Below are 13,167 nucleotides of genomic sequence, written 5' to 3'. Positions count from 1 at the left end.
ACAGATAGCAAACTATGCTTGTGAAAGTTAATTAAACAGTAGAAGTCATAACAAGTGGCTCTTTTGTCTCCAGTGAAAGAGGAGGCAGCTCTATTGTTTCTGGCAGAGTGATTCTGTGTTGTACACACACATGTATTGATGGTTTGGAAGAGGCTTTTGCACTTAGTAATGGTGCTAATATTGATGGAAGGAAAAACTACAGTGATAAAATCACAATTAGACAACTAGAAAGTAGAAACCATGGGATAATTTTTCATAGTGATTTAAGTTATAATCCTTTACTACTTAAACCTATAAATGTTCTTAATTATATTTTAAAGTTCAAGACCACCTCATTTAATGATTAAAACTTCACTACAGATTCTTCTACATGTACATCAGAGTAGTGCTGATATGGGTATATAGTTCTGTTTTTTGATTAAAACTAATGGCTTTCTTTCTTTCCTTCAGTTCCAGATTACCAAGAGCAGGATATCTTTCTATGGAGAAAGGAAACCGGTTTTGGGTTTAGGATTCTGGGTGGAAATGAGCCTGGAGAACCTGTGAGTACATCTAGAAGTGGGCTTGTTTTAACTCCCATGTCTTCCAGAAGCACAGCAATAGCACATACAAACATGCAAAGCTGTGTTGTGCCATCCTTGCTAAAATAAGTAGTAGACTATGACTTTATATATCTCACAACTCCTCCCCACTGTGCCCCCCCAAAAAACAGACTCAAATCCTCATATCTGAAAGAAGTTTGACTTGCTTTGCTGTTCCTTTTGTTTTTTTTAGTAGACCGGTAGCTCTGAAGTGATTTGGACATTGAGGAAAAGATGTCCTGGGCAGGTTTACAAGTAGTTTCCATTAATCCCTTTTAATACTGGAGCAACTCAAAGCAAAACTGGTGGACAGGCCAGTGGTACTGAACTTGTAAACCCTGGAGGCACCTGGAAGGATAGCTCAATCTCAGCTCCCTGACAGGACTCTCAGTGCTTTTAACCACTGGTCACTGTCTGGTTGAGCACATTTCCCAAGGCTGTCTGTCAGTAGAGCGAGTGGACTGCCTAAAGCAAAAAGATGTCAGCATCCTGACTGCAGTTTTCATGGTGTGGCTAGACGAACTCGAGGCTGTTTTCCACAGGAGCAACTCTCCTGACCATTTGTCAACAATTCCTGGTCTCCAGTAAATTAGTGTACCTCTTGCTTCCAGCTGGCTATTGAGCATTACTGGTTCTCGTTTCTCATTCTTTCTTCCCTTCTTCCCATTTGCGCCAACTCGTCAGATTTACATCGGTCACATTGTACCGCTGGGTGCTGCTGATGCCGACGGCCGCCTGAGGTCTGGCGACGAGCTGATCTGCGTGGATGGGACGCCCGTGGTCGGGAAGTCGCACCAGCTTGTTGTCCAGCTTATGCAACAGGCGGCCAAGCAAGGTCACGTCAATCTGACCGTCAGGCGCAAAGTAGTTTACACAGGTAGGCCGCAGTGTCCATCCGTGGGATGGATTTTCTTGCCAGACTCCATCTGTTACGGTTTAAAGAACAAAAGCTCCTCCTTGTAGTGCTGGGAAAGCTCAGGGAATGCGGTGTTGCTCCTGTGGCTGTTTTTAGCCTTTTGCCTTTTTTGTTCTTAATCAAACAGGTATCAAATATTTTGTTCCTAGTCACGACTGTCCCCGTTTCACTTGTGTTTTCTAGTCTTCGTTATTGTTTCTGTTAAAATGGAGAAGTGTTCAGTCACAACATATCCTTTACGTTGTATACATTATATACATAGTTTTCAAATTCTGGCATCTGCAGAAAAATAGGCAGTGAGGTACTTCAGGCTTAAAGAATATTAATACAGCAGGTAGAAAATTAGACCCACAGTGGAGGCCAGGACTGGAGCAGTACCTCTAAAACATGTCTTTATCTTATCCAGGGCTGAGTGCCTTCCACACAATATTGAATAAATGTTCACTTCTTATTTCTTTCCTTCTTCCTGTTGTGGGTTAAATGCTGAGTTATATCCCTGCTCTAATTGCCTACATCAGAGGAGTATCTGTCATTCCTGACAAAGAGGGGAAAGTTTTAGGAGATGGGGGTCGGAAGGAAGAGAGGGGCAGGTGAATTTTGGTATTGTCTTTGTGCATGGATTTTATATCTAGTTTTACAGCCTCCAGGCTGGAAATTATAAAAGATTTAGATGCATGAAAAATTCTGATATAAAACCTTGCTATTTCATTCAGGGGCTTGTGCAGAGCTATTTCTGTATCATTTCAAATCTGGACACTTACTCTAGGATAAATTATTCAGTATCCCTTTTTTCACCTGATATTTGCAGGCTTTTAAATTCCAGCATAACTTTGCTGAGAAGACTATTCCTGAATTTTGGTCCCTTACTGCTCCTCTCATCTACATACCACTAGAGAAAGTGTTCACCTAAATGGGTACTCCATGGCCTGAGATCTGTACAGGGGAATGTTTATGCACTCTTAATATGTAGAATGTATTAATATGTAGAATATATTCTTAATATGTAGAATATTATGTATTTAGTACGTACTTTGAGTACGTAAGTGCTATCATGTACTCTCAAGAATATTTTAAAGTTTGTTTTCCTTTGGATGATGGGTTTACAGTTTAGATTTTGTTTGGCATCCATTTTGTTGTTGCTGTTGCTTTTAAGATTTTCAACTTTTGGTTTACCAGACAAATTGGAGAAGCAACAAGCAACCTGGTTAATGGAGTCAGACATTCCATAGGGACAAGTGCAATATGCTGCTCTCAGCTGCAGAATTGGACTGTGGAGATCTGGCTGGGTAATCAGAAATGGAAATTATCATGGGCCACAATTCTTACCTGGGGTTGGCTCAGGTAAAGAACAACATTGTTCTGGAATGTAGGCAGTGGGGAGCTCTCCTGCTTTCCCAGCAGATGATGTCTCAGCTGCAACATGGTCCGGCACTTCAAGAAAGATATGTTTGAGTTGGAGAGGACCCAACTGGAGCGAGTCCAGAGGACCAGGGAGAATAAGGAGAGCTTTCAAAAACACGGTCTGCGAGGAAATATTGAACAAATTGGGATTGTTTAGCCTAAAGCAGAGAAGGGGGAGGAGGTGTTAAACTCCCTGAGACTATAAGAGGCTGCCGCAAAGAGGGAGGGAATAATATGTTCTCCATATGCCTGCGAGATAAAACTAGAAATAATAGCCTTATGTTGCAGCAGGGAAGATTTAAGTTAGATATTACAACCAATAGATTGCCCGGGGAGATATTTAACAGCAGATTAGACAAACATCTGTCAGGACTGACAGTAAGTATAGCTGGCCCTGGCTTCAGCAGAGTGTGGACTAAGAGATTTTTTGAGATTTCTTCAAGCCTTGTGGTAGCTGATTAGATTTTAAACTAATACCACCTCCAACTTCACTGGCTGTTAAATACTTGTTTAATATTAATGTTAATGTTAATAATGTTTAAAGGTTGCCCCCAACTGTGCCAGACTGTACAGTTGAAAATTGGTTGTACTTCCATCTAGAAAAGCTTAGTTCACAAATTATTCTGTTTTAGTGTGGGTAGTTACTATTAATCATGATCATGTTAAAAAACAATCAGTGCTACCCAACTGATAGCATTGAGTGAAAAAAATAGACAAGTGTTGAGTGATGGATGTTTGCTCTGACTCTGAATCCCCATGGCTTGTGCACATGGAAGGGCAACAACACTGGTAAAGGGCTGGAGCACAAGTCTCATGGGGAGCGGCTGAGGGGGAACTGGGATGGATCAGTCTGGAGAAGAGGAGGCTCTAGGAGACGTTATTACTCTCTACAGCTGCCTGAAAGGAAATTGTGGCAAGGTGGGGGTTGGCATCTTCTCCCGGATAACAGTGATAGGACGAGAGGGAATGGCCTCATGTTGTGCCAGGAGAGGTTCAGGCTGGATATTAGGAAAAATTTCTTCTCAGAAAAAGCAGTAATGCACAGGACCAGGCTGCCCAGGGAGGGAGTAGAGTCACCATCCCTGGAGGTGTTCAAGTAGAGGGTAGTTGTGCCACTGAGGAACATGATCGAAGATGGTCAAGCAGTTGGACTAGATGATGTTAGTGGTCTTTCCATCCTTAACGATTCTATGATTCTATAATTCGATGACATATGTCAACTGGAGTGGGGATATGGTATCTAAAGGGAACAGCTTTGACTTAATGTAATCCAAGCTGAAATGCCACAGAGCATCAATGTGTGCAGCAGTGCACTGAATTGCTCTGGTTATGGCAGCGGAAGGCTTTAGCTGCATGGCCATGTGCGGGAGGGGATGAGAGTGTGTGGTCAGTGCTGCCACTGAGCAGAGCGGGTACTGGTGAAAGGAGATGAAGGACAGAACCCCTGCTTGTTCTGGCTGTGACTGATAGATTAAAGCTGGTACTGTCCTTTTTTAAGTCTTTCTCTCAGCGCACAGCACTTGTCAAGCACTGAACAGCACAGCTCACTCAGACACTCTTGTTTTTCCTTCCCCAGTCCCCAAGGCAGAGAACGAAGTCCCGTCCCCAGCCTCTTCCCACCACAGCAGCAACCAGCCGGCCTCGCTGACGGAGGAGAAGCGAACGCCGCAGGGCAGCCAGAACTCCCTCAACACCGTCAGCTCGGGTAGCGGCAGCACCAGCGGCATCGGCAGCGGCGGCGGAGGCGGCAGCGGCGTGGTCAGCGCCGTGGTCCAGCCCTATGATGTGGAAATCCGCCGTGGTGAGAACGAGGGCTTCGGCTTCGTCATCGTCTCGTCGGTGAGCAGACCGGAGGCGGGGACGACGTTCGGTAAGTCTTGGGGTTTGGCACCGCGCCTCGAGCGAGACGCAGGTTGTAGTGCTGCAGCTCAAGGAGGCAAGTGGGGATGTTTAATTAAAAGTCACGAGCGTGCCCTAATTTGTGTAATTAATAGTTTAATTAGAGGCTGAGACTTAGTAGGTGTTTGCCTCCTGGGTTTTGTTCAGCACTGAGTCACGAAAAGCAGAATGAGAAATGCCACCCATGGATGTTCCCCACGAGGGCTGGACCCCTTCCTGGGGCTCTCTCTCAGAGGAGCAGCCAGGGATGCCCTCAGAGGTGCTGTTTTCTGATGCAGAAGGGGAGCAAGCAGAAGGAAATATGTCTTCTGATGGCAGAATTGAGCCATCACTAAAAGCAGTAATGCCTCAGCTGATTAGCTTCTTTTTGGCAATCAGGGATTATTCTGATCCTCGTTACAGGGTGAGCATGCTGATAGCTGGAAAGTTTTAATTAACCATCCTTGCTAGTGAGACATAAAATGGAGGATTTTTTTTTTTAAAGAAAAGAATAACAGGATTTTTTTACCCATTCCACCTCGTCTCCTCCTCCCAAACCTGTTTGTTCAGAGTTGGGAGAAACAATGCTGAAACAAGATGATCAAAGGGCTGGAACATCTCTCCTGTGAAGATAGGTTGAGGGAGCTGGGCTTGTTTAGCTTGGAGAAGGCTCCGGGGAGACCTTATTGCAACCTTGCAGTTCATGAAGGGAGCTTACAAGCAGGAGGGGGACAACTTCTTACGCGGTCTGATAGGACAAGGGGGAATGGCTTTAAACTAAAAGAGGGAAAATTTAGGTTAGATGGTAGGAAAAAATTCTTTACTCTGAGAGAGATGAGGCTTTTGCACAGCTGCCCAGAGCTGTGGGTGCCCCATTACCGGAGGTGCTCAAGGCCAGGCTGGATGGGGCTCTGGGCAGCCTGAGCTAGTGAGGGGCAACCACCCAATGGCAGGGATTGGAACTAGATGATCTTTAAGGTCCCTTCCATCCTAAGCCATTCTGTGATTCTATCACGTGACTATGCTTGTCGCCAGGTGTTGTTGCAAGAGAGGCGTGATTCTGATTGCAGAACAAATGAGCTATGTATTGCAAAGCACAAATAAGCTGGCTTTGCAGATGTGCACAGGACAGCCTCCTTTAGAGCAGAAATGTCACCGCAAGGGGTAACCAGTCTGAAACACTCCTTACTTCCCTTCCTGTGGTCTCCAAGAGGCAGCATCCACTTTGACTTCATAGCAGAAAATGGTGTTCTCTCCCTGTTGGTCTGTGATGTGTGACGTGGATGGGGGGGGAAAGGAAGAACAGAACAAGTGCTGTGGCCATACTCCCACCGCCTCTCAGAGCAGGGCTGTGTTTTGTAGACCAAGTACCTTGCAGTCTCCCTGTGCAGCTTGAGCGTTCCTGGGGCATGCAGTTTCTGGGCAGTCAGAGCAGCAGAGGTCACAAGGGTGAAATGACTAGTGTAGACCTGGTGTAGTGAGCTCTGTCAGTTCTCAGTTGCTAGGCTGCCTTTATGCTGTCCTCATTGCTGGAAACTGCTCTTCCAGAGTAGATATTTTGGTGCCCGAACACAACAGTGCAATGCAATATTGATTAAACTGAGCTCAGTCTAAACCAGAGAGGGAGCTTTTATCTTCTGAAAGCATTTGCAAACATGCAGTAGTAACTCTTACTGTATGAAAACTATGCTGTAACTGTTTTCTGCAGAGAAACCTTAATGTGAGACTGTAAAGAGTTGTGTTTGCTTTAGCCCAAGATACTCTCTAACTGGAAGTTTTCTGTGCAGGGACTCCTCATGGAGATCTGTTGATCTGTGACTGTTTTTTCTTTAATTTTTTCAAGCGTATTCAGCTTTTTCCCAATACTCTGCATGAGATGTGTTCCCTCTCCTGTGTGGTGCTTGCTCTGCACTTGCTTTGTAGTCTTTCCTTTCCTGAGTAGTATGTAGAGATGGGCCAAACTGGTTCTAAAACTCACCTTGGTCACTTTGGTGTGGGCTGGGCCATCAGTGTCCAAGGGGTTGGGTTGAGTAGGAACTCGTTCCTTACTTCAGGAACTCGTTTCAGGCCTTTAACACAGCCTTTAAACTGAATGGGTTTTTTTATTACCAGAAAGGGAAAGTTTCTAACATCACAGTAAAACAACAATAACAGAAAGTCCCCCAACCATTTGCAACTAACATTAATGCTTTCTGCGAGTTTGCGTCACATCTTTCCAACCTTGTTCTCTCACTTCATGTTCCTTTTCTTCTTTATGGTATTTCTGGTATTTCATGCATGCAGCAGTGTTTGTCTCTAAAACTACTAATCAAAGATTACAGCACAGATGGGAAAGTGCATCTTAAGGATGAATGTATTGTGTAGCAATGAGTTTGGTATCTGTATTTACCTTCCATTTTTTTCCTGCTTTTCTGAGTGTAGTTGATCTCATTTTCTAATGTTTCTTAACCAGAAACATAATTCTAAAAAAGCAAAGGATAAGAATATCCCATCATCTCGTGAGTCCATAATATGAAAAAAAAAACTCAGCACTTTTACGTGTATATGTGAAGCACTGGATGAGCACTCTGCATACCTCATGCTTTTCACCAAGCACTGCATGCCCCGGGGCTTCATGCCCATATAAGGAAGCCAGATGGAAGCCTAATGGGTTTATCTGAGTTAAGTTTTGTATCTCCTGTGTCCCAAATCTGCATTTTGGGGAAGACTGTGTGTTTCTAGGGCCAAACAGTTGCATGGAAGAGGAGGGGAGTTTTGTTTTTAAAACACATTCATCCCAAAGTGCCCTTGGTCTGTGTGTCAGACATCTCCATGGCTCTGCGTGTGGTTTTAGAGGTATTTACATCAGAATGCCCTTATTCCCATCCCTATGCCATCTTGGATCGTAAAAGGGGAAGAGTTAACAAGGGCTGAGGGGGATGCCTGCACCAAGTGTTACCTTTGTCGGTCTTGGCCCATCTGTAGTGGTCCTGTACCTTCCCTGGTAGTACCTTCGTTTGCAATGGAAGAAAACTGTTTTGTGTTGCTTCCCCATCCAGTGCTGTTAGGTTGAGGCTTCTTGGTGGAAAGGGAGCCACACTCCCTCCCAGGGCTAGAAGGATTTCATCTTTCTAAATGGAGAAAGAACAAAACATTGGCAGAAGCTTGAACAGCAGCTGATTTAGAGAGAGGCTCGAGAGGCTGACACCGATGTAATCTTGGAGGAGGAAGGTTGTGTTTTCAGCACACAGTTTCAATTTTTTGGTACAAAAATAAAATCAGGGTTTGGGTTGCTCTGGGGCTGCTAAATGCAGTTGCAGTCCCTAAAAGCTCACAGAAATCAAGGGGGAGGGAGATTTGAGGGCTTAACAGACACCTCTTTGTAAAAGAAGTATTGTGCACTCATACTAGTTGATTGCCAATGTTTTGAACACTGGCAGCAAAGCTATCCTATAATAACTTTTGCTTGATGCATTAATTAATTAACCCTTAACCTTCTCTTTCCCTTTTCAACCCTTTTTCTCCTTTTCCCCTTCACCATATTCCCACGTATGTAAACAATTAAAACCAAACCAAACAAAAACAAAAACAAAACAAAAAAAAAAAAAACAACCCCCCAAACCGATACAAAAGCGGGAAATGCATGTGTGGCCATGCCTCACAAAATAGGTCGGATAATTGAAGGGAGTCCCGCAGACCGCTGTGGCAAGCTGAAAGTAGGCGATCGCATCTTGGCCGTCAATGGGTGCTCCATCACCAACAAGTCGCATTCAGACATCGTCAACCTCATTAAGGAAGCGGGAAACACCGTTACTCTGCGCATCATTCCAGGAGACGGTAAAGTATCTGTTCCCTGCTGTCTTTTCTGACCCTTGTGTTGCTTTGTTCCTGGGCTTTTCTCATCTGTCAGAGCTGCAGAATCGTAAAGATTTCGTCTCCTGCTTGGGGAATTGGAGCCCAGGGGTTGTGAGTGTTCCATTGCTGTATTAGGCAGCTTATTTTTTTCTGTAGGAGTGCTGCTTTCTCAACAGGGCTAAAGTGATTCTCTATTTAAAAAAACATTATTATATTCCGTTCTATTGTGTTTCTCCAAGTATCTCCTTAAAATGATCTGCAAATTTGATACGTACCTTGCTACTCTCTGATTTGATTCTTAGATTAATGGTACAGCTTTAGAATATATGAGAATCGCTGCACACTCAGAAACATGCGGGATCCCTGAAGCTTTCCACAATCTCTAAAGAGATCACAGGAAGGGATAAACACTTTGTCATGTTTTAAGCTGTTTGAAAAGAAGATTTGCTTTTTTCTCCCTAAGTTGCTCTTTGAATGCTCAGTGCATTTGGAAATGCCTTTATTAATGGCAGTGGCTCTGGAGATGCTTTGCAGTTGATGAGGAGTAAAAATTCCCCTGGACAGGAAGGATCTCATTCCTTCCAATGAGAGGGAATGTGCAGGATCCCTTATTACATGCTGACACTTGGTGCTCATTTCTGCTCATTGAACTGTTCAGTAAAAGTAAAGATCTGTGTTATGTATCATTTTCATGAAATGAATCCCTAGCTGCGATGCAAATAGGAACGGAGCGGACGTGTGGGTATAGATACAGCAGATATTTAGCATAGCTAAAATGGCAAGAATTTTGTTTGTTCTTTGTCCTGCTCTGCAATGGATAGGTTCACAGAGAGAACTCAGCAGAGATTCTTTCACGCTGCTCTTTTTTTTATTTAAGCTGAGTCCGTGGATATAGGATTTGCTGGCTCAGACACAGAAATAATGAGCGTTCCTGTACAGTACATTCCTTGCATTCAGTTACACTTAGGGAAAGCACAATTAAGTTTGAAAGAAAGGCTGAAAAACTCTAACTGAAGTGAAGATGTCCCCCTCACAATGAAAACTACTGGAAGGAGACTTTTCATTCTGCAGCCTGACAGGAAACATTTTGCTGTCACTCCGTGTGTGTGGACCAGCACTACTGCATTTAATGCTTCCAAGGAAGCAGAGGGAAGCTGTGAACTGAACTGGTGCCCATAGTGCAGAATGAAGAAGTTACAAGATGTGATTTCCTATAGTAATCTGAAACATGGATTTAGTTACCCCATAGAAAATGATGGTGCTGTGTTTAGTTATAGGGCAAAAGCTGGCCGGGACCAGAAGTGATCTGCTTATAAATCATTTCTGTTTAGAGTTATCTGTTTTGCATGAAGGCTTTATTTTCCTACTGTCTAGCAGCTACCAGGTCAAATGGTATCTGATCCTTTTCTGCTTCCAGCTAAATGAGTATTCATGAATAACAAAACGGCTGTGAATCAGGCTAGCAGCTGAGCTGGCCTGTGTGTGTGCTGGTTTGGGAAGGTAAACCAGGAAAATAATTGTTCATTACTTTTATTTTGATGTCTGATCAAAGTCAAGGAAATTGAATTTTTGAAATGAGCAACTTATGAACCAGTTGGATTTTTTAAGAGGAACAGAACATCCTGGTGTGAGCACTCAGCCAGCCTTGTTCATGCAAATGAGTGTACAGAATGCCTTGTTATATGGCTTAGGTTCGAGGAGACCTCTGCAGCTGTGACCGACATCAGGCATTCCTAGAGAAGGAGAGCTGTAATTTAGAGAAGGAGTCAACTCTTTTCTCTCTCAGCAATGCAGGCTTTGAGCCTTTTTGTTTGCTGTGCCCTGGAAACTCAAAGTCAGATTGCCAGCTCTGTCTGCTTTTAATTTCCAGAAGCTAGTAAGGCCAAACACTTGGAAACATGGTGAGAGGTTTGCTCAAAACCCATGACATTTAAGGAATCAGTCACAATGCTGTTTTCTTTTTGTTGCCTTCTGTCTTTAGGGTGCTTTTTGGCAAGTCTAAGCATTCTAGCAGTGTACTTTATTGGGGAAAGAAAAAAGTAAATTGGAAGCTGTGCTTCTCAAATAAGGATGAAACTAAAACTCATCACAAGACTCACAATAAACTCACATTGCTAATCTCTTCTAACATTATTAAAACCACCAGAAGTTTTTGCTGCATAATAGTATTGCACCAACTCATTGTAATGGACTGCTACAGGATTGTGTTTTCAATGATATTACAGTGGTTTAGCATGATGCAGGGGGGTGATTAGCCCCAAAATGCCAATCATAAATTGGTGTCTGGGTATTCTAGGGCAGAACAGGGCAAGGAAATCAGTGAAATATGCAGGGTTTGGAACATTCTGTTGTAATTATGACAGAGATGAGTTTTCCTGTATTTGTGTTCTGTTCCAGTTTTGCATGGTGGCTGGCATGTGTCCTGAACCTGCATCTAAAACACTAGAAAAAATGATGCACAAAACCTGCCTCGTGGGATAGGGTGGGCCAAAAATAGGCACAGTACCATTGATGTGAAGATACATCTGTACCAAAGATGTGTTGTTGCTCAATTCAGTGTACTTAGTGAGCTACTAACGGGTAGGAATGTTGCTTTTTCTTTGAAGCACATCTTCATCTCATCTCGAAATATTTGTGGAGGATTCCAGAGGCTTTGTTCTGAGTGAATACAATGCACTTAACAATGTTTCAGGACCTTCTGGTGTTGGAGACAGATTTGAGCATCAGGAAAACTTGACAAAATGCATGGAATTATTTTGTAGAATCCAAGAGTTTAGTAGGGACACGGGGATTTCTCCTTCTCACACAAGCCACGCAGAGCCTCTTGCTGTCTGAGCCACTGGATGTGGGCCAGCTCTGGTCTGGAAGATGTTAGGGCTCCATATGCTAAGGGCTTGGGCACGTTAACTTGGGCACAGTGCTGCAGGCAAAGGAGCTGTGCTCTCATTGAACCCATCTGTTTGAACAGTTCTTTTTTCTCCTCTTTCCCTTTTCATGGTTCTCCCTTGACATGCACTAGCAGTGGAAAGGAAAAGCCTTCAACTCTTGTAGGTTTCTCTACGACTGAAGTAAATCCATGAAATAAAATAGGTTCCCAGGACCAAGTAAACCCATGACTGCCAATTTTCCCTGACTTAGGCAATGAAAACTCCCATTTCTTCAAATTCTTATTATGGCTGGACTCTGTTTAATAATGGGAGCTTTTCTCATACTCAGTGAAGTGAATTACCGGGTGCCAAGAGCTTATGAGGCAAACAAGGGCAGGACAGAAGGCACTGTAATTTTATGTTGGAGAGCCAGGTATTTCCACCCAGTTTTTGTTGCTGCTGTCTGATGGTGGCTCTTTTTTAGGAGGCACTGAAACTGGAGAAATTCAGTAAAGAAGCAAAATATATCTTTTTAGCCAGTGATTCTGCATTCAGCTTACATTCTGCTCTTCAAAAATACCAATCCGTATTTTGTAATGAGTTTTACCCTCTTCTAGACACAGTGGGTATAGGCACGTGGTGGGGGTGGATGTACTGTATGCAGAACTGTTCCGCAGAGGAGTTATGACTCTGACTGGGAATGCTGTGCCCAGTGAGTGGGTGTTTCTGTTGACTGTGGTTTCCCAGTCAAGTGGAGAACCAGTCAGTTTCCCTGAGGTGATCATTCAACACTTCGAATGGTGATGCACGTACCACGGACTCTTCCTCTGAATTCAAACTCCTGTGTGACTAGGAGGGTGTTTGCAGGATTTGCTGACCTGCAGGCGCATGGAACAATTCAAAATGTGAAACTGTTGGTACTAATTTCAGTTCAGGATTGATACATTTTATGGAAAATGCATTGAGTTTGATGTGCATGTTTTCCAGATCTGTCCTCCAAATCTTGGTTGCTAGAATTTGGCTAATGGCGTTTGCATGACCTTCATTTTAGAGAGAGTTTGAAAGGAGTCCTAATTTAACTCAGTCATTTCTTTCGAAGCCTATGGTAAAGCTTCAAAGTAGCAAGAGGACCATTTTGCCAGGCTGCACCATGAGGGACAGCTAGATGGTCCCTTCTAAGTCATGTCTACGGCAACTTCCTTCCCTGTTCTGTGAAGCAGGAGTGAGGAAACCTCTTGGAAGTACCTCCTGCTCTGCATGGAGAAATACAGCTTTTGTGCAACCTGATGTTGGGCTGAGAGTCCTTCACCACGGTATAGATTGAGTTCTGAGGTTAATCCTCTCTGTATTGCCTTGGTGAGCCGTTTTGTAAACGGTACCCAGAGCAGTTGTTGCATCTGATGCAGGCAGTTCCACATCCCTGCATGCAGCTTTGAGTGCTCAGGCAGCAGTATGTTGTATTTCAAAGACATAGTTCAGTAATTTGGGGGTTTAGACATATTCGATATCACCTTGTGAGGTATTAGATAAAAGCCATATCTCAATCCCACTGAAGATTGCAGTTTGTGGTGGAGGAAGTACTGATAAGCTTATAATACATGGAATAGTTATTGCTACTATAAAATTAATCCAGCCAGCCTTCCATATTTGGAGACTTTAATGATCAGAATTCATGTCATTATACAACAGA

General features: G+C 43.5%; 1 protein-coding gene across 18 annotated transcripts in view; it reads left to right on the top strand.

The window, feature by feature from the left end:
- Positions 1-13,167, top strand: part of MAGI1 (membrane associated guanylate kinase, WW and PDZ domain containing 1) — a 301,269-nt gene that overhangs the window by 278,180 nt on the left and 9,922 nt on the right. For 12 of the 18 annotated variants that reach the window (XM_021409802.1, XM_021409815.1, XM_021409800.1 and 9 more), the window contains 4 exons: positions 451-542; positions 1,266-1,458; positions 4,475-4,768; positions 8,389-8,592. In XM_021409802.1, the coding sequence (XP_021265477.1) occupies positions 451-542; positions 1,266-1,458; positions 4,475-4,768; positions 8,389-8,592 (783 nt within the window). The remainder of the gene's footprint in view (positions 1-450; positions 543-1,265; positions 1,459-4,474; positions 4,769-8,388; positions 8,593-13,167) is intronic. The other 6 variants (XM_021409816.1, XM_021409818.1, XM_021409804.1 and 3 more) reach the window with 2 other exon arrangements.

Source organism: Numida meleagris, chromosome 11 (assembly GCF_002078875.1).
Source record: "Numida meleagris isolate 19003 breed g44 Domestic line chromosome 11, NumMel1.0, whole genome shotgun sequence".
NCBI lineage: Eukaryota > Metazoa > Chordata > Aves > Galliformes > Numididae > Numida > Numida meleagris.
This window is presented reverse-complemented; position numbering and strand designations above follow the sequence as displayed.